Source organism: Dama dama, chromosome 23, assembly GCF_033118175.1.
Source record: "Dama dama isolate Ldn47 chromosome 23, ASM3311817v1, whole genome shotgun sequence".
NCBI classification, from domain to species: Eukaryota; Metazoa; Chordata; class Mammalia; order Artiodactyla; family Cervidae; genus Dama; species Dama dama.
The window spans coordinates 59,818,159-59,837,918 of NC_083703.1; the positions used below are offsets into that span (position 1 = coordinate 59,818,159).

General features: G+C 45.4%; 1 protein-coding gene across 3 annotated transcripts; it reads left to right on the forward strand.

The window, feature by feature from the left end:
• Positions 1–646: 646 nt before the first annotated feature.
• Positions 647–14,647, forward strand: SIRPB2 (signal regulatory protein beta 2). 3 transcript variants are annotated; one of them, XR_009690103.1, is made up of 6 exons: positions 647–885; positions 6,859–6,998; positions 7,130–7,224; positions 8,280–8,621; positions 9,158–9,223; positions 10,203–14,647. XR_009690103.1 is itself a non-coding variant. In XM_061126960.1 (5 exons), exons 1-5 carry the CDS (start codon positions 699–701, stop codon positions 10,298–10,300), a joined length of 1,059 nt encoding a protein of 352 aa, XP_060982943.1. In that variant the 5' UTR covers positions 647–698; the 3' UTR covers positions 10,301–14,647. The 3 variants fall into 3 exon arrangements, 2 of the variants coding, with proteins under 2 accessions (XP_060982943.1, XP_060982944.1); XM_061126960.1 differs by having other exon boundaries at positions 6,859–7,224; XM_061126961.1 differs by having other exon boundaries at positions 6,859–7,224; positions 8,280–8,403.
• The last annotated feature ends 5,113 nt before the right edge of the window (positions 14,648–19,760 follow it).

Consider the following 19,760-nt stretch of genomic DNA (forward strand, 5'->3'; position numbering starts at 1 on the left):
CTTTGTCTTATTTTGTTTTTTGTTTTTTTTGACAAGTGACTTGGAAAGGTCACACAACCAGGAACAGGCAGACCCAATTCTCAATTTTTATTTTAGACTTTTTATTTTATATTGGGGTAGAGTCAATTAACAGTGTTGTGGTAGTTTCAGTTGAACAGAGAAAGGACTCAGCCACACATATACATGTATCCATTCTCCCCCAAACTACCCTCCCATCCAGACTGCTACATGACATTGAACAGAATTCCCTGTACTGTATAGTAAGACCTTGCTGGTTATCAGTTTTAAATATAGCGGTGTGTATATGTCCATTCCAAACTCCCTAACTATCCCTTCTCCCCAGCTGCCATAAGTTTCTTTTCTAAATCTGTCTCTCTGTTTTGCAAGTTCATCTGTGTCATTTCTTTCAAGATTCCACATATAAGGCATGTCATACGATATTTCTTCTTCTCTAGAGGCAGACTCAATTCTTGATCCAAAGTCAGACTGACTTGAGGCCATATCATGACAGCCGTATTCATCTCCCTCCCAAAATGGCAAGGACAGGGTCTGGGAAAGGTCATTAAGGTTTCGACAGAGTGAATACAGGAACTACTGCTCAGATGTGAAAGCCGGAAACTCCTCCATTCCCCTTCTTCCTCTTGCACCAGCAACTTTGTTTTGCTGTAGCGAAAATACTTCCCCAAGTAGTCCTGGCTATGAGAAACAGAAAAGGCCTTGTATATGGACCCCACTTCAGACTCCAACACCCATCAGAGAGTAGAATGGTGGCCAGTCTAGGGGACCACAGGAGGTGCCCTGTGCCCCATCTGATGCCCACCCTGACCTGCCTGGCTCACTCACCTCCCTGCTCCTGGCTGCTGGCACTGCTCCTTGTCCTCTCTGGTGAGTAGGATCTGAGACAGAAGAGGATGCACCCCTGGCTGACCCCAGAGACAGGTGCCAGGAGGGGCCTGACCCCTTCCAGATGGAGTGGGAGGGAGAAGCTGAGAATATCTCTGATCCCCGCAGGACTCAGACCAAGTGTCTGGAGAAGCAGAACTTGTAGGGCAGCACAGGGAAGCCAAGCTCCCAGGCTCTGGGCTCACAACGCTATGTTCTGGCTCAGACACTTGTATGCCCATCTACAAAGAACTGCTCTTTGGGACCTTTCTCTAGGGGTGCTGTGAGTTATTAAACATTAATATAAAAATAGTGAAGCTCAGCCCAGGACCGGCTACATAATTTGCCCAGCCCCGTGCAAATGAAATGGCAGATCCTTTGTTCCAAAGATATTAAGAATTTTAAAACAGCAATAGTAGAGCATTAAGGCAAGCATGAGGCCCTTCTAAGCTTTGGGCCCTGTGCAACTAGACAAATCAAACATCTGTAAGTCAGTGGAGCTCTGAAAATGAGACTAATCCTAGGGCCCATCTCATGACTTTGTGTGAGATAATACCTATAAATACCTGGCACAATGTAAAGATTTAATAACTATTGGCTACTACTATCATACCCATATCTCCTCTAAGTCAGGATCAGGTTGATTTAGCTCCTGAGTTTGGGGACTTCCAGGTACCACGCAGACTCGGAGCCCAGAACCCTTTGATCAACCAGACAAGATGCGTGGCTTTCAGTGGGCTCGTTCTGTCCCCTGCCCATCTGGGTCTCTGCCCCAGGCCCTACTGAGATCTAGATTCTGTTCATTACACCTTGGGTCCCCCAGAATGGTCAGCCCCAAGAGAGGTTTCCTTGAGTAAAGTGTGAGTCATAATTCTTAGTGACTCATTTTCATAAATACTTCGAGTGTCCTTTTGGTATTAGGCACTAGGTTAGGAAATCATATATCTAAGCTAACCAGAGTAAAATATATTCAAAATATTTGTGGAAAATAGTGATTTCTAGCAGACTTCCAAAAGAGAACCCCTTGACAGGGATCATGAAAACCAGAGCGTGCAGATAGAAAATGCATGGGATGGAATCCCGGAGCTGTCGGGAAGGGACTAGCCCAGCTCTACAGACAAGGCAGAGACAAAGCACCCCGGACATTTCCCAAAGTCTGTGTGATAACACAGAAGGAGAATCAAGAAAAGGGGAGTGAGAAGGGGTGAGAGGCACAGGGCCTTATTCCAGGCTCCAGTTTCCTCTCTGCTGTTTCACTTTCCCAGACTTGCCCCAGCTGGGATAAGAACCATGAGACTTTCTGAGTCCTCACCTTCTCCACTGCCTCTATCCGTTAGTTCTCCCCTTCTCATAACACACAGAAGCTTCATCTTCATAGAATTTTAATAGCTTTATTGAGGTACAACTGACATAAAGCAAACTGTATGTGTTTAAGGTGTGCAATTTGACACATTTTGTGGGCATTGGACATGTTTCATACTTGTGAACTTATCACCAAGATAATCAAAATGAAGAATTGAACCTAACACACATAAAAGTTTCCCTGCATCCTTTCCATTCCTCCCCCTCCCCAGGCAACTGCTTATCTGTCTCCCATCTCTGCCTCCCGTCACTACAGTTTAGTTTGCACTTTCTAGAAATTTATACAAAAAATATGCAGTACATACCCTTGTTTGCCTGGCTTCTTTTATTCATTGCGATTATTTGAGAGTCATTCATGTTGTTGCACATATGAATAGTCATTTCTTTTCTATCTACTGTATGGATAAACCATAGTGTGTTTCTCCACTCACTTATTGACAGACATTTGGGTTGTTCACAGTTTGGTGTGGACATATGCTTTCATTTCTCTCGGGAAAATACTAAGAATAAAATGACTGGATCATATGGCAAGTGATTGTTTAACTTTTAAAGACACAGCCTTAAAGTTTTCCAAAGCGATTTACCATTTTATATTTTCTCATCAATATAGGAGAATGACATTTCCCCCACATCCTTGCCAATATTTGGCATGGTCAGCCTCTTCAATTTTAGTCATTCTAAAAAGTAAGATCTCATTGTGGTTATAATTTGCATTTCCCTAATGTATAATGATGTTAAACATCTTTCTTGTGCATCTCTTTTGATGAAGGTCTGTCCAACTCCCATTTTTAAACTGTATTTCTCATGACTGAGTTTATATATCCTGGCTACAACCTTTTATCACATGTGTGCTTTGCAAAGATTTGCTCCTACTCTGTGCCTTGTCTTTTCTTCTTTCACAAGTGTCTTTGAACTCCTTTTAAGAGTTCTTAGTTTTTATGAACTCCAGTTTATCAATTTGTTCTTTTATCGATCATGATTTTGGTACTGTATCTAAATATATGATAAGATTGATGCTTTTGAACTGTGGTGTTGGAGAAGACTCTTGAGAATCCCTGGGACTGCAAGGAGATCCAACCAGTCCATCCTAAAAGAGATCAGTTCTGGGTGTTCACTGGAAGGACTGATGTTGAAGCTGAAACTCCAATACTTTGGCCACCTGATGCAAAGAGCTGACTCATGTGAAAAGACCCTGATGCTGGGAAAGATTGAGGGTAGGAGGAGAAGGGGACGACAGAGGATGAAATGGTTGGCTGGCATCACCGACTCAATGGACATGAGTTTGGGTAAACTCCGGGAGATGGTGATGGACAGGGAGGCCTGGTGTGCTGCAGTCCATGGGGTCGCAAAGAGTCAGACCCGACTGAGCGACTGAACTGAACTGAACTAAATATGATAGAACTCACTAGTGAAGCTATCTGGGCTAGGAGTTTTCTTTGTGGGAAGGTTTTTAATACAAATGAAATGTTTTAAATAGAATAGGACTGTCAAGGTTATCTCTTCTTGAGGTAGCTTTCATAGTTTGTATTTTCAAAAAATGTGTTTGTGTTGTCAAATATACATAGCCATGAAAATTGTTCATAATAATGCCTTATTATCCTTTTGTTGTTCAATTACTGTTGTGTCCAACTCTTTGCGATCCCACGGACTGCAGCACACCAGGCTTCCCTGTCCTTCACTATTTCCTGGACTTTGCTCAAACTCGTATCCATTGAGTTGGTGACGCCATTCAACCTCTGTCGTCCCTTTTCCTCCTGCCTTCAATCTTTCCCAGCTTAGGGTCTTTTCCAGTGAGTCGGCTCTTCACATCAGGTGGCCAAAGTATTGGAACTTTAGCTTCAGCATCAGTCCTTCCAATGAATACTCAGAGTTAATTTCCTTTAGGATTGACTGGTTTGATCTTTTAATATGTGATTATCCTTTTAGTCTCTGTAAAATCTGTACTGCTGTCACTTCTCGCATTCCTAATTTCTGTTTGTGGCTCTCTCTCTTTCTCTCATCCTCCTTCTTTCCCTTTTCTGTAGGACTAGAGATGTGTCAATTTTAATGCTCTTTGAGAAGATTTTAGTCTCATTGATTTTCTCTATTGATTTTGGTTTTCTGCTCTATTGATTTTCACTCATAAATTTGTGGTTTCCTTTCTTTTATTTTGTTTTGATTTAATGTGCTCCTTTTTTCTACTTTTTTCAGTGGAACTAAGGTCCTTCATCTAAATCGTTTCTTCTTTCCTAAATAAGCATTTAATGCTATAAATATCTACCAGCTTATGCAGCATGTTACAAATTTTAATGTTGTGTTTTCATTTAGATCAAGATACTTTCTAATTTCCCTTTTATTTTGTCTTTGACTCATGTGTTATTTAGTTTTCAAACATCTGTAGTTTTCCAGGCATCTGTCTGTTATTGATGCTACTAATTCAAATCCATTGTGGTCAAAGTTTATACTTTTAATGACTTGAATTTTTTTAAGTTTATTGAGACTTTTTTTATGACTCACAGCATGCTCCATCTTTTTAAATATTCCTTGTGCATTTGAAAATAACTATATATCTTTCTATTGGGGAATACAATTTTCTGTAAGTATCAGACTAAGTTGATAGTGGTTTTTTAAAATATGTATTTATTTGGCTGTGCTGGGTCTTAGTTGCTGTACCTGGGATCTGCGTGTGTCATGCAGCATCTTTTCTTCCTGTGCATGGGCTCTCTACCTGCGGCCCACGGGCTGTCTAGTTGTGGCGCCCAGGCTCTGGAGTCTGCGGGCTCAGTAGTTGCAGTGTGAGGGCTTGGTTGCTCCACGGCATGTGGGATCTCAGTTCCCCTATCAGGGATCTAACCTGCATCTCCTACCTTGCAAGGTGGATTCTTAACCACTGGACTACCAGGGAAGTCCTTAATAGTGTTTAAATCTTCTGTATTCTTTCTGATTTTCAGCCTGTTTGTTCTATAGTTACATTGTTCTAAGTATATCTGCCTGATATAGTTCTATCTATATCAACTATTGAAATAAGGATACTGACATCTCAGATGGCAACTGTGGGTTTGTCTGTTTCTCTCTGCAGTTCTCTTGGGTTTTCTTCATATACTTTGAAATTCTGTTATTAGGTGCATGAATGTTCAGGAGTTTTATGTCTTCTTGATTATTTTACCCCTTTATCACTGTCAAATAGTTTTCCTTATTCCTGAAGGTATTCTTTGCTCCAAAATCTACTTTATTGGATATTAATATAGCCAGTCCAACTTTCTTTTGATTAGTGTTAGTATCATATATCTTTTTCCATTGTTCTCCTTTTAACATTCTTGCTCCTTTACATTTAAAATGGATTTATTGTAGGCAATATGCAGTTGGATCTTAAATTTTTTGTCCAATGTGACAGTTTCTAACTTTTTCTGGGAATATTTAGACCATTTACCTTTAAAATATTTTTTATATGATTGGGTTTAAATCTATTAACTTCTCTTCTGTGCTATTTGTTCTTTGTTCCCTTTTGCTTCTTTTTCTGTCTTCATTTGGTAATATAATACTTTTATAATGCTATTTTCTCTCTTTTATTGGCTTATTAGCTATGATTTTATTTTGTAAGTTGGTGATTGCTTTAGGGTTTACCATATATTAATACCTCTATATCAACATCTACCTTAAGTGATATCATACCATTTCACATATAGTGTAAGAAACTTATGATGGTATACTAACATTCTCCCCACCCCAATCATTATTCTATTGTTATCTTAACTTTACTTATACATGAGTTATAAGCCTCACTCTAGAATGTTATTATATTTTCTTATTTGGGGACCTTGTTTTTCAGTTGCTTCGTGGGAGAGAGCACTTCTCTCTAGGCAGAGTACTCTCTTCTGTGTAGGCTACCCATTATCCTGTTGATCAGGAGTTTTTCCAGTTTTATAGACGGGAACAGGCATTATTCTCAGTGCTCTGCTGAGTGATGGGCACAATTTAGTGCATATGTGTGAGGAAACTAGCTGAGGGCAGGGAAATGAGCACCAGCAAGAATTAGGGAGGACAAGGTCTCACCACTCATATAGTGGTGTTTGGGGTGAGTATTGCTGAACTTCCTGGAACTAAGGACGCCAAGGACAAACAGAATCCCTGGGACTGAACATGGGGTGTCCCTTGGTCACAACTGTGAGGCAGTTCTTAGTGGTTAATGGCACATACCTCGCTGACGATGGGAGGGAAATGAATTTTGAATTTTACAACCCTTCTCCAGATCCTCTTAGAAGGGAATGTTTGCTCCACCTTTCTACTCCCCTTCTTCATTGAAAACTAAGAAACACCATGATACAAACCTAAGACCTGGAATGAGACTGAGTTATTCCCAAGGCCTGATGGAAGCACAGATGAAGGGAAACTCAGAGCACAAAGCTGATGACCCCATGGTGAGCTTATTACTTACAAGTTCTCCATTTTATAGCCCTGCCCTCTCTCTCTCCAGCCAGCTGCCTCATCTCCTCTTTCACTTCCCTCTCCAACAACACCCCTCGAGGGTTCTAAGCAATAGTTCTTCAGCAGTTAATGGCTGGTTTATGTTAAGTTTGCCTCTTAGGACTCCAAGTTCCTCTAGCCCTGCACAAGGCCTTTCTTCCTCTGTTGCAGGACTTTCTGAGCAGAGGAAGGGGAGTGAGTGGCAAGTGCTGCAGCCCGAGGGCCCCATGCTGGTGGCAGAAGGGGAAACACTCCTGCTGAGATGTACAGTAGTCGGCTCCTGCACTGATGACATGATAAAGTGGGTCAAGGTGAGCAACCAGAACCAGCAGGAAATTTACAACTTCAAGCATGGCTTCTTTCCCGGGGTGATGCCTATGATCCAGAAGATGCTGGAGCCGCTTAATTGCGACTATTCCATCTATATCCACAATGTCACCAGGAAACATGTTGGAACCTACCACTGTGTGAGATCTGATGGCTCAAGTGAGTACTCAGGCAAGACGCTGGATGAAGGCACCTCCGTGCTTGTGAAGGGTGAGTATCAGGCCCTGCAGATCACAAGCTTCTGCTCTGATCTATCTCCCTTTACCCGCATCATTCACCTTTACCCACAGTTTTGCAAGCTGTGACTGCAAAACCTCAGTGACATACAACAATTCATACGTCTCACTCACACATTTACAGGCAGCTGGGCTGCTTGTCTCATTCCAGGGCCCAGACTGGCCAGAGTACATATTTCTCATGGAGACAGCAGAAGCATAAGAGGGAAAGTCCCAACACCTTAAGCACATTTCAAGCTTCTACTTGTATGTCTGCTGTTAATGAAAAACAGCCCATTGGCTAAAGGAAGTCACATGGCTAAGGTCAAAGATAAGAGGCAAGGAAGTATACCCAACCACCGTGAGGCCACAGTAAGAGTTTGGATATGGTACACTATCAGAGGAGAGTCAAGAACTGGGGCTGATCATTTAATCCCCAAGTAGCCAGTCATGTCATCTCTAAGTCCACCAGTGGTGACCTGGGCCTGTCATTCAATAGGAATGTGTTCTTACCTTAGTCATTTCAGGTCTACATCCTTCAAGTGCCTAATTTGTGAAATAGGCAACATAATTCCTATTTCAAGGGATATTCAAGTGATGAAATAGAAGAATTGATGTTTGTGAAACCCCTGTAAAATGTTGACTTGGAGGGTATCTGTGTCTGTGTGTGTCAGGTAGGGGATGAAGGTGGAGGGTTCATTTTATCTTAATGCAAACATTTCAGAAAACCTTCTCTGACCTCTTCCAAGCTTCTTTTGGTCCTGCAGTCCTCTGGGTTTCCAACATCAGAAGAATTTTCTGAGCCACCTCCACCACCAGACTGAGAACTCTAGGGCACAGCATTTATGTTTTGCTGAGCTTTCTTTTCCCCACTCCTAGCATCAGCACACAGTAGGTACTGAGAACTTCTTTACTGAGTGAATCAGCTATTGAACAATGAGGGAATGTGGGAGGGAGTAGCTGAGTGAAAAAATCAGGGGAAGGAAAGGGAGGAAATGAGTGGACTGTGGAGGGAGAGAGGGAACAATAAAGTCCTCTCTTTGGCTTTAGGACCTGGGAACACAGGGCCAGACCTCTGGATCATCCAACCCCAGGAATTGGTGTTGGCAACCACTGGAGACACCGTCTTTCTGAATTGCACAGTGCTTGGAGTTGGTCCCCCAGGACCCATCAGGTGGTTTCGGGGGACTGGTCTGAGCCGGGAGGCCATCTACAACTTTAGAGGCATCTCCTACTCCAATGTGACTGCAGTCCAGGCCTCCAAGAATGATTTCAGCATTCTTCTGCATGGCATCTCCACTGAGCATACAGGAACTTACTATTGTGTAAAGTTTCAGAGTAAACTCAACAGGCAGTATCTATCCGGACAGGGCACCAGGTTGAGAGTCAAAGGTGAGACAGGTAGTCTAGGAGGTGTTGGGGGACAGAAGGAGGTGGACCACCAGGAAATTTTTACCGTGTCACAAACAAGCTAGCTCTTCTTAGCCTCAAAGTCATTTATATAGGCTATTCCCTCTGCCTGGAATGCTTTCTCCTTTTCTATGGAGAATTTCTACTCATCCTTCAAGGTCCAGCATAAATAGTCCCTCCTCTGTGAAGTCATCTCCTTCTCCCAGGCAGAGTTGATTTCTCCCCATTCTGGGCTCCACAGAGCTTTGTATAGACTCTTAGTGATTCAACAAACATGCATGCATGCCTTTGACAGCCACACACTGGGTGCTGCAGATATAGAAATGGAGCAGGCATTGTCCCTATTCCAGAGATGCTCAACCAGGTCTGACTAGTCCTTCATAGTTACTGGGCTTGACTTCTAGTCCCTATCCCAGGCAGAAACTCACAGGCTCATCTCCCCAGCTACTAACACAGGGGCTCAGGAAGTGGAGGGATAGAAAGAAAGGAGAGTGTGAGACCACTTCTCTTCCTTGCAGCAAATCACACTTCTCTCAAAGAGTCAGAATTCACCAAGGAACGTACAGCCACGGTATTTCCATCAGGTAAGTATACCTACCTTCAGTGGCATTAACCAGTCCCCTCACAGGTAAGTGGGGCCAGAGAGGGCTTGGCCATGGGAGATGAGCAGCCCCAGACTTCTAGGGCCCTCCTGCCACAAAGATGGTTCCCATGACTCCATCTCAACTGCACAAGCAGAACCCAGAGAACCAGAGTAAAGTTCAATCAAAGGAAGTACTTTCCAAAAGTCAGTGTGAACTGCTCAGTGGGCAGTCTTGCTGCAAGGTCTTGAGCTCCCCCTGATTCAGAGCAAGGACACACAGTGGGGCTGTGCATAACAGAGGTGGAGAGCATGGCTTTGTAGCCAGGCTCCCTGGATTGAGCCCCTTTCTAGCTCTTTGAGTCTCTGGTGAGCCTACCTCACGGGACTATATACAGATCCAATGGGGCAAGTGCCCAGAACTATGCCTGTCACATCGCCTCAAGGGCACTTGATAATTGGGGGATAAACTTGGAATAGAGGTGACCAGGCTAGCTTCCCAGATGCTTGGCCCTGTTCCTGCTATCCTTGGGAGCCAGACCACTTGGTCCCATCACTACTTTGACACACGTGGCCCTGAGCAAATCACTCCCCCACTCTGGGTCTGTTTCCTCATCTATATAAATTGGATTGTTATCCTTCTTTGCAAGATTAGTTTGAGGATTGTATAAAGCATTTAGGAAGTGCTTAGCTCTGGCCCTGGGACAGAGGAGTTGAGCAGCAAATAATGAAAGACATTTTCTATTGTTATCAGAGGTCAGGGATGCTGTCAAGATGATTAAGGGTACAAGTGGGATATTGGGCAAAGGCTCTTTGAGCCTGAAACAGGAGGAAGGGAGGTCTTTGATCTCTTCAGCTGTAGAAGGGATATGGCCCCACAGGCTATACAGAAGCTAGGCTCAGCTTCACCATAGGGGCACTGAGTTGTGGGCTGCTGGGGACTCACCCGAGGCCCTTCTTGAGCTATCCTCTGTGTCCCTCAGGATTCCTATCTGTCCTCACACTTGCGGTCCTGGGACTGAAAACAGCGACCTTGGCTGCACTCTTGCTGGCCCTGGTTATCTGCTGGAGAAGCTCTTGACAAGAAGACATCAGAACTCCAGGCCCAGAAGAGGTGTGCTCGTCTTAGCATGGGTCATGGATGACTGGTCCGCCCTAGAGTGGGTCCTCTAAGAGAGGGCCCAGGAATCCCTGATCATTCCTCTGCCTCCCAGCTGCCTTCAAGCCTCACGATGAACTCCAGGATCCTGGTTCCTGGTCACCTGGTGGAATTCTCTCTTTGGCACTGGGCTCCCCTCCGTTTGCCTTCATCTCACTGTATTTCACTGTTTGCTGAGCCCAGGGTTGACAAGGAGCGAGCTAAGAGGCTGGAAGAAGATGAGAGGAGCCGTAGGAACTGTAGACATGTTTATTCTCTCCTCTTGCGGCTGACCTAGCAGACAAAGCCCTAACGCAGCCTCACTGCCATAATGTTAGCAGCTGTAACATAGCCCCAAGGGCTTTCTCAGGTAGACTGTATATATGCTTAGAGAGCGAATGTAGCCCGTGGCCAAGAGAGTACCTCCTGACATGCATGCTCAGTGCTATGAGTGACCTCAGCTGTTAGGTAATTATTATTTACAAAACTTGGGGCAAGAGTGAGAGGATGTGGGGTGAGGGAAACTGATCCCTCCATCTTCACCAATGTGCTCTTTCCCTACAGCCTTCCTTTCTCTTCTCAGCCTGTTCAAACCCTCCTTGTCTTTTAAGGTCTTGCCCAGGTCTCTCCTCGCGGCCTCTGCTCCTGTTGCAGCCCCTTCTGGAGGGCCCACCCCCTTGCTCCCCACCCCATATTTTCTCTTCCTTCAAGATCCAACTTGAGAGTCCTTCCCAGAAGGTTTCCCCGAGTGACTCTGAGCTGGCCCAGCCAGACCCCCTGTGCCCCTCCATCTATATCCTTTCTTCCTCCTTTTCTGCCTACTTTCCTTCTTCACCCTGGCTGGCTTAGGTGGCTATAATAGTTAGAATTCAGGCTTGGCAACTTTGACAAAACCCTTATATCAGAAAAAAGTAGCTCAAATCAGAAGAAAGTAGCTCAAATCAGACGAAAGTTGGCTCCTCTACTAATATTTGAGCAAAAACAGGCCAGGCAATTTGGGGACTCCCTGAGGCCCAGGATTCCTTGATCTTGTTGATACCAGGTCCATATCTCAAGCAGAAAGACCAGGGAAGAGGAGAATGACACTTCCCTTCAAGGTCACAGCTAGGAATTTGCCCATATCACCTCTGACTGGTTGGAATGTGGTCACTTGGTCACACCTAGCTGCAAGGAAGGCTGGAAATGCAGTCTTTATTCTAGCAAGAGTGCACCTAGCTAAAATCTGTTACTAGAGAGCCAGAGAGTAAAGCTCAGTAGATGACCAGCGATCTCTACCCCTGTGGTATAGAGAGAGCTTCTTACTTGCTGTGTGGCACACCTGAGTTCCATTCCCAGGTGAAATGCACCCCTTTGTACCTTTGCCTCCACTAGGGCAGCATAGTGGAGGGTAGTATTTCTAAAGAAAAGGACACTTCGCCGCCCAGGGGATATGTGGCGATGTCTAGAGACATTTTTGATTGTCATAACTTGGGGGAGACTGTTGCCCTCTAATGAGTATAGGTCAAGGATGCTGCTTTTAGCACAGGGCAGACCCCACAGCCAAGACTTATCTGGCCCAAAGTATCAGTAGAAGTTGAGAAGCCCTGATGTAGTGGAAAGCATGCATTCTCTGGAGTCAGACATGCCCGATTTCTAACCCTGAAGCCCCCACTCCCTCCTTGTGCACCATTGGTAACTAATCAGTCATTGCCACTCTTGGAACATGGAGGAAAATAACGCGGACTTCTGCATTGTATAAGAAACAATTCAACTCAGGGCTTACTATGAGCTGTGTGTTCTGTATACACTCAGTACATGTGAACTCCGTTTTCTCTTTCAACACAAACATTTATTGGCACCTACGGGCTTCCCTGGTGGCTCAGAGGGTAAAGCGTCTGCCTACAATGTGGGAGACCTGGGTTCGATCCCTGGGTCGGGAAGATCCCCTGGAGAAGGAAATGGCAACCCACTCCAGTATTCTTGCCTGGAAAATCCCATGGACAGAGAAGCCTGGTAGGCTACAGTCCATGGGGTCGCAAAGAGTCAGACACAACTGAGCGACTTCACTTTCATTATATCAGGAAATGGATTAGTCTGCGTGTTTTTCATTATAACAAACAGAAAAGTGGGTGGAGCAACACTAAGCCAACACTAATTTAGCCTGAGTGTTTTGCGCCAGTTTCAGCATACCGATAACCAGCGCTATAGCTGGATCAGCTCTTGTAGTTCTTATTATGAGTGCAAGATGCCCTTCAGCAATACCCACCAGGGAACTTTGAAGAACTAGAGGTTTATTACTTTCCAAGACTTGGAAGTTACACAGAATTCCTAGGGCCACACTGTGAGGTCACAGGGAAAAACAGCGAGGGAATACCTGGAGTTCTGTTTTATTGGGGTTGATGATTTTGTGGGCTCACTCTTTATTGGTAAATATAAAAATAAAGAGCAGGAATTTAAAGCTCAGGAAGAAGAAAAGAAATAGTAGCTCAAATGATCAGTTATTGAAATCAACCAAAATCTCTAAAACAGAGGAAACTCAGTGGGGGAAGATAGCCTGACTATTTAGCCCTGTGACTGGCAGTGTGTTCAGAAATAAGCACATTGAAGGGGATGCCTCTTTGAAATGGATGCCTCAGCAATCAAAACTTAAATCAGATAATAGCATTACAAAAAAAAAAAGAGGAAAAAGAAAAACTATCAAGGTTTACACTGCACTGAGAACTGAATAATTATTGAATTACTAGACATCAGAAGAAAGGGTAGATATAATAAATTAAATAATATCTTCCTACAAAAGATATCCAAGTCTGAATCCCTGGAACCTGTGAATGTTACCTTATGTGACAAAAAGGGCTTTGCAGATGTGATTGTGTGTATGTGTCCCATCTCTAAATGGAGCGGTTGTCCTGAATTATCCAAAGTGAAAGTGTTAGTCTCCCAGTTATGTCCTACTCTTTGCAACCCAGTGAACTGCAGCTAGTAGCCTGCCAGGCTCCTCTGTCCATGGAATTCTCCAGGCAAGATATACTGAAGTGGCTAGCCATTCCCTTCTCCAGGGGATCTTCCTGACCCAGGAATTGAACCCAGGTCTCCTGCATTGCAGGTAGCTTCTTTATCATCTGGGCCACAGGGAAGCCCTTTATTATCCAGGTGGGCCCTAAATGCAATCACAAGTGTCTTGATGAGGGAGAGACAGAGGGAGAATCCACACAGAACAGGAGGAGAAAGCAATGAGACCACAAAGGCAGAATGGAAGTGTAAAAAATGCTGGCAGCCACAAGCAGCTGGTAGACACAAGGAGCAGATTCTCCCCAGTGTCTCTGGAGGGAGCACAGCCCCCTGACACCTTGACTTCAGCCCAGTGATACTTCAGACTTCTGAGCTCCAGAAGTAGGAGAGAATAAATTTCTGTTGTTTTAATGCCATGAAATTTGTGGTAATGTGTTAAAGCAGCCACAGGAAGCTATTAATAGGGTGGAATTGGGCCTCTGAAATAACTGGGTGGAGTTCCCTTCTCTGCCCCTGAAAATCTCTTCACCTGTGCTGACTTAAAAAAAAAAAAGCACAATATGAGAGTCGTGAGTTAAGTTTTCTTTGGGGCAAAATGAGGGCTATCACCTGAGAGAGAGGATTTCAGATAGTTCTGAGAAACCACTCTAAAGAGGTAGGGGAAGGTCAGCATATATGTGATTTTGGTCAAGGGGGAGTAATGCAATCAAGCACATGTTTTTGGCAGAAGGTTTCTGTTAGTCTCCCGAAGGTTACTGCTAGTCACAAGAAGCAGACTGTGCTCACCATGAGGATTTTAGAGTTTTTCTAGACATGAGGAGACTTGAGAACTGGCCTCACAAAATCAGCTCCCGAAAATAATGTCTGAAAACCTGTTCTGCCAGTTTTTCCCGGAGCACAGAGCGCCTCATTTCTGCTCTCCACTCTGAACAGCTCCTCTCAGTAGGGGTTGAAAATCAGCAGCCGCAGCAGCGCATGACTTAATCCTTGTAGAGACAGAGGGCAAGTGCCAATGGCAAGGGCCAATTTGTAGTTGACACCAGACAGGGTCCTGTGTGGTCTGGTCCCTGAAAGCACCGCCCCCACCCCGTCTTATCCCCCACTTCCAACACCCTTTAAATTGACTCCCTGTCACCCATCTGGGCCTTGGCTACACACGTTCCCTAATTCAGACAAGTCCGCTTAGTTGTTTCTTCAAGAGGCCTCTGTAGATCAGCTCATCCACGACACATTGTCTTCTTCTCATTTCCCATTTGCAGCGTAAGTTTCCTTCACAACACTTACTGCTACATATAAACGTGAGTGTGTGTGTGTATTTATTTCCTTGATGATTATTAGTTGTTCACTAGTGAATTTGAGTGGGCTTCCCAAGTGGCTCAGTAATGAAGACTCCGCCTGCCAATGCAGGAGACATAAGAGACGCAGTTTCGATCCCAGGGTGAGGAAGATCTCCTGGAGGAGGGCATGACAACCCACTCCAGTATTCTTGCCTAGAAAATCTCATGAACAGAAGAGCCTGGCAAGGCTACAGTCCATGGGGTCACAAAGAGTTGGACATGACTGAGCCACTGAGCACTCATACAGTGTATTTGAGTTCACCAAGGTCGGGAACCTAACTTTTCACTATTGTAGCCTCTTTTATTCATTCATAAAAAGTAGTTGAAGGCTGATAATGTGCCAGGCAGGTGGTCGAAGGCAGAATCAGAGTGGGACTGGGATGAAGTCAGGATGGGAACCAAAGTGGAGATGAAACTGGAGGGGGCGCTGGGGGTGAAACTTGAGGAGGAAGTGGGCTTTGGCGGTAGGGGTACATGTAGTACTGGGAGTGGGGGTAGGGGAGAAAAGGGTGGGGCTGGGTGGGTCAGGAGCTGGTGGTGGTGGACCTTCAAGGTAGGGATGAGTCTGGAGGTGGTAGTCATGGTGGGACTTGGGGATGGGGGCAGGGCAGGGGAAGGAGGGTGGGGGAAGGGGCTGGAAGTTGGAAGGGGGCAAGGCCTTCAGCACCACCCCTACTAGGTTTTGTTAAGGATATTTAGATAAATGTTATAAAAATGTATCAATAGTTTCAACTTCGCACCCTAATGAGCCCTTCTAATCAAATTCTGATTCTAAACACCTTCAGTCAGTTGCTGGAACTGCCTCCAGAAACTAGCCATGAAGCACAGTCCTACTGGCCAAATAGATACACGATGGTACAGTGGTTAGAAGCACAGCATCTGAGATGCCTGGGTTCAAACTTACTTAGGAATCTGCATTCCTGGTCTTGAAGTCCTAAGACATAACTCTCAGCTCTTAGGGTGTGCTTTTTTTTTCAGTCAACAATACAGGCAAACAGCTAACTGTTTCATTTCGCCTTGTACTGTTCTTGTACCTGAGTATTGAAATACAGATCATTTTATTCCAATCACTATCTTTTTTCCCCCCTTCAATTAGGGCATGATGTTGGTTTTGTCAATGCATAAAAGTCAATTTTATTATCTCTCAATTTCATTTAAGGCATAAAGGGGTGATACAAAATGTTTGTTATGAAAGTGAATCTGAGAAGGCTGTGAACACTTGCTGGCCCACTTTTCCACCACCCACATTGTTTGAATGTAGGCCCTGAGGCCCAGAGAGGGCAAGAGATCTGCTCTTATCACCCAGCTTGTTCAGAGCCCAGCCTGAGGCAGGAGACATATGAACTCCAGGATAGACATGTACAACTAGCCTCCTGTTTATATTTCTTGAGGCAAGAAATAGATGGACTCCAGGTTAGACATTTATAACCAGCCTCCTGTTTATACTTCCATATAGAAATAAACAACAGGAACAGGGTAAAGAGCTATACTTTGGTCTCTGGTGGACACTTAAAATGACAGTAATGGGAGGGGCAGAAATGAGCTGAGTCTTACCCAGATAAAGGATAAACAGAGCACATACTTCTCATTCTTGAGATCAAGGATGCCTCCCCCACTACAAGAAAGACTTCCTAGGGGTCCAAAAGGGAGAGGGCCCCACCCCAGAATAGCTGGTGTCAACTTTCCCATAGGCCTCTGTGCTGGAATCCGTCTTGACAAAAAGATGTGCATACATGTGAGAGAGGGACCTAGGACAGATCAGGTGTCGAAAAAGGAGGGTGGTAACTGGCCAGGTAAACAAAGACCGGAAGAACTGCCCTGTATAAACGATGCGACCACCTCTTTACTGCCCTCCTCCTCATCAGGCGGGAACCAGCTCCTTTTTCTCCAGGTGGGTATCTCTGCCTTGCTTCTGTCTCAAATAAACTGTAACAGGAGGGAAAGGGGCAGGGCACAACTTTTGAAAGAATGGCATAGCCCAAGGACACAACATAAAACCAATTAGAATCAAATGGGACCAAGATGGCAGACAAGACCAGACCTTGATCCTCAGTCAGCAAGTGCAATGACACACCCAGAAGTGCCAGGACAGCTCCAAGGCACTGTTAAAAGACGAAGGAGTGGGCGATGGCCCAAATGCTGGAAATCTCCACTCCTTCCCAAGTCCTCCCACTCATTAGCATAGGAAATCACCCAGACTATAAAAACTAACCACACCACATTTCATGGCCGCACTTGCCCTCTGTGATGGCCCACACTCTGTGCTTCTCTCTGAATCTGAATAAATCCACTTCTTACCTATCACTTGTCTTGCTCGGAATTCTTTCTGCGATGAGACACCAAAAACCTGAGCTTCGTTAGATCCTGAAACCAGGCACCGTGGGTTATAGCTGGGTTTGAGTCCCAGCCATGTGGGTTTGAGTCCCAAGCAGGGTTTTGGCTGGGTTCGAGGGCCAGCCACGTGGGTTCAAGTCCCAAGCAGCGTTGTGGCTGGTTCGAGTCCCAAGCAGGGTTTCAGCTGGGTTCAAGTCCCAGGCAGGGTTTTGGTTGAGTTTGAGTCCCAGGACATGTGTTCAAGCCCCAAGCTGAGGTAAACAGCTTCAAAACCATTTCTTTATGGGCTCTCCCACTGTGCCACATCTCCAGTAATAAACCTTGTACCTGCTTTGACAGTTTTTGCCTCCTTTAGAAATTCATTTTTCAAACAAGGCAAGAACCAGGGCAACTTTGCTTCCAGCCTCTAGCCCTTAGTGGTCTAGCTGCTAGGATTTCTGATTTTCATCCAGGCTACTCAGGTCCAATTCTTGGGCAGGGAACTAAGATCTCACTTTAAGCTACTGCTCACTGGTGTCTCTTCAAGACCAAGCCCACAACCATGATGAACAGTTGCTCTCCGGCCCCACACCTCCAGAATGTATGTTTGTGGGTCTCAAGGTTGCCACTTCTCCTAGCCACAAGGCATCTGTTTTATGGAAAATGAAAAGTTTTCTTTATTGAAATTAGGTTATATCCCACATTCTGCTCAACCCTCCTCGGGAGTCTGGTATGTGCCCTGCATCCTTGTGCTCAGATTTTCATCCCTGCATTTCTCACCTGGATATGCAGATGCTTGAGGGTTCATTTATTCACTCCTTCACTAGTTCAACAGAGTCAGTAAGCAGTTGTTTAATGCCAGTGACTGCAGGTCACAGGAGATAAAATGAGAGCTAACAATTACTGAGGACTCACTAAGCATCGGGCTTCCCTTGTGGCTCAACTGGTAAAGAATCCACCTGCAATGCAGGAGACCTGGGTTCAATCCCTGGGTTGGGAAGATCCCCTGGAGAAGGGAAAGGCTACCCACTCCATATTCTGGCCTGGAGAATTCCATGGACTGTATAATCCATGGGGTTGCAAAGAGTCACACATGACTGAGCAACTTTCACTTTCACTAAGCATCAAACATTGCTCTCAGCAGTTCACATTGAATCCTCATACCTCTCTGAGGTAGGAACCAGGAGGAGTTCAACTTTACACATCAGGAAACTGAAACTTAGATAATCTGCCCAAGATTACACAAGCAATAACAGCTGGGTTTCAACCCCACACATGTGTTCTAAAGCCATACTATGTTGGAAACAGTCACAGCCCCTGCTGTTCACAAAGGGGAAGACAGACACTTAACATGGCGCCAGAGGACATTCACTGGCAACTGTCTGATGGAGCCTAGCGTGAGGAGGGGCTACCTAAGCTGAAACTAGAAGGATGAACAAGAGCAGACCAGGGGATGGCTCCTGCGTGCTGAGTTGCTTCAGTCATGTCCGACTCTTTGCAACCGTATGGACTGTAGCCCGCCAGGCTCCTCTGTCCATAGGATTCTCCAGGCAAGAATACTGGAGTGGGTTGCCATTTCCTCCTCCAGGGGATCTTCCCAGGGATCGAACCTGTGTTTCTCATGTCTCCTGCATTGGCAGGTAGGTTCTTTACCACTAACGCCACCTGGGAAGCCCAGTGGATGGCTCAGTGGTAAAGAATCCGCCTGCCAATGCAGGAGACACAGGTTCAATCCCTGGTCCAGGAAGATCCCACATGATTTGGATCAACTAAGCCCCTGAACCACAACTACTGAGCCTGTGCTCCAGAGTCGGGGAACCGCAACTAATGAGCCCATGTGCCCCAAGAACTGAAGCCTGTGCACCCCAGAGCCTGTGCTCTGCAACAAAAGCCACCACAATGAGAAGCCAGTGCTCTGCAACCAGAGAGTAGCCCCTGCTCCCAAAACTAGAGAAAAGCCCACGCAGTGACGAAGACCCAGCACAGCCTAAATAAATAAGTAAAAGAGTGACCAGGGGAGGAGGAAGAGAAGAGCATCCCAGGGAGGGTGGCAAGAGGAAAGAGGGCAAAGAACCTGAGGACCTCTGTGACAGGACTGTATCTGAGAAGCTGCCCTTGGAGCAGAGGCCGAAGAAAGCGAGGGAGCCATGAGGGAAGGGTGTTCCAGGCAAAGGGAGCATAAACGCTCTGATGCAAATACCTGTCTGGCACCTTCAAGGAATGGCAAGAAAGGCAGTGTGCCCAGAGCAGAGGAAGCTGCTGAGAAGCCTAGGAGATGAGATGGAGAGCTAGCTGGTGCACCTCACAGGGGTCTTCCAGGCCCTCAGGCTTTTTTTTTTATTTTTTAACACAGATTGAGATAGGGAACCATGGAAGGGTTGGGAGACACAGTGCCTTGTTCAAGGCTCTCACAACGTGAACAACAAGAGTGGTATTCATTCAGTTGTGTCCGACTCTTTGCGACCCCATGGACTATAGGCTGCCAGACTCCTCTGTCCATGGAATTCTCCAGGCAAGAATACTGGAGTGGGTAGCCATTCCCTTCTCCTGAACAAGAAGGTGGGGACTTTGTTTTGCTCCCTGCTAATGCCCAGCCCTGAAAGAACACCAAGAGGTGGCAAGAATACACAGAAGAACTATACAAAAAAGATCTTCATGACCCAGATAACCACAATGGTGTGATCACTCACCTAGAGCCAGACATCCTGGAATGCGAAGTCAAGTGGGCCTTAGGAAGCATTACTATGAACAAAGCTAGTGGAGGC

Coding starts and splice junctions, on each gene's coding strand:
- SIRPB2 (XM_061126960.1), top strand. CDS start 699: ATGAGAAACAGAAAAGGCCTTGTATATGGACCCCACTTCAGACTCCAA. Junction 8,622..9,157: donor CACCAGGTTGAGAGTCAAAG/GTGAGACAGGTA, acceptor TCTTCCTTGCAG/CAAATCACACTTCTCTCAAA. Junction 9,224..10,202: donor AGCCACGGTATTTCCATCAG/GTAAGTATACCT, acceptor TGTGTCCCTCAG/GATTCCTATCTGTCCTCACA.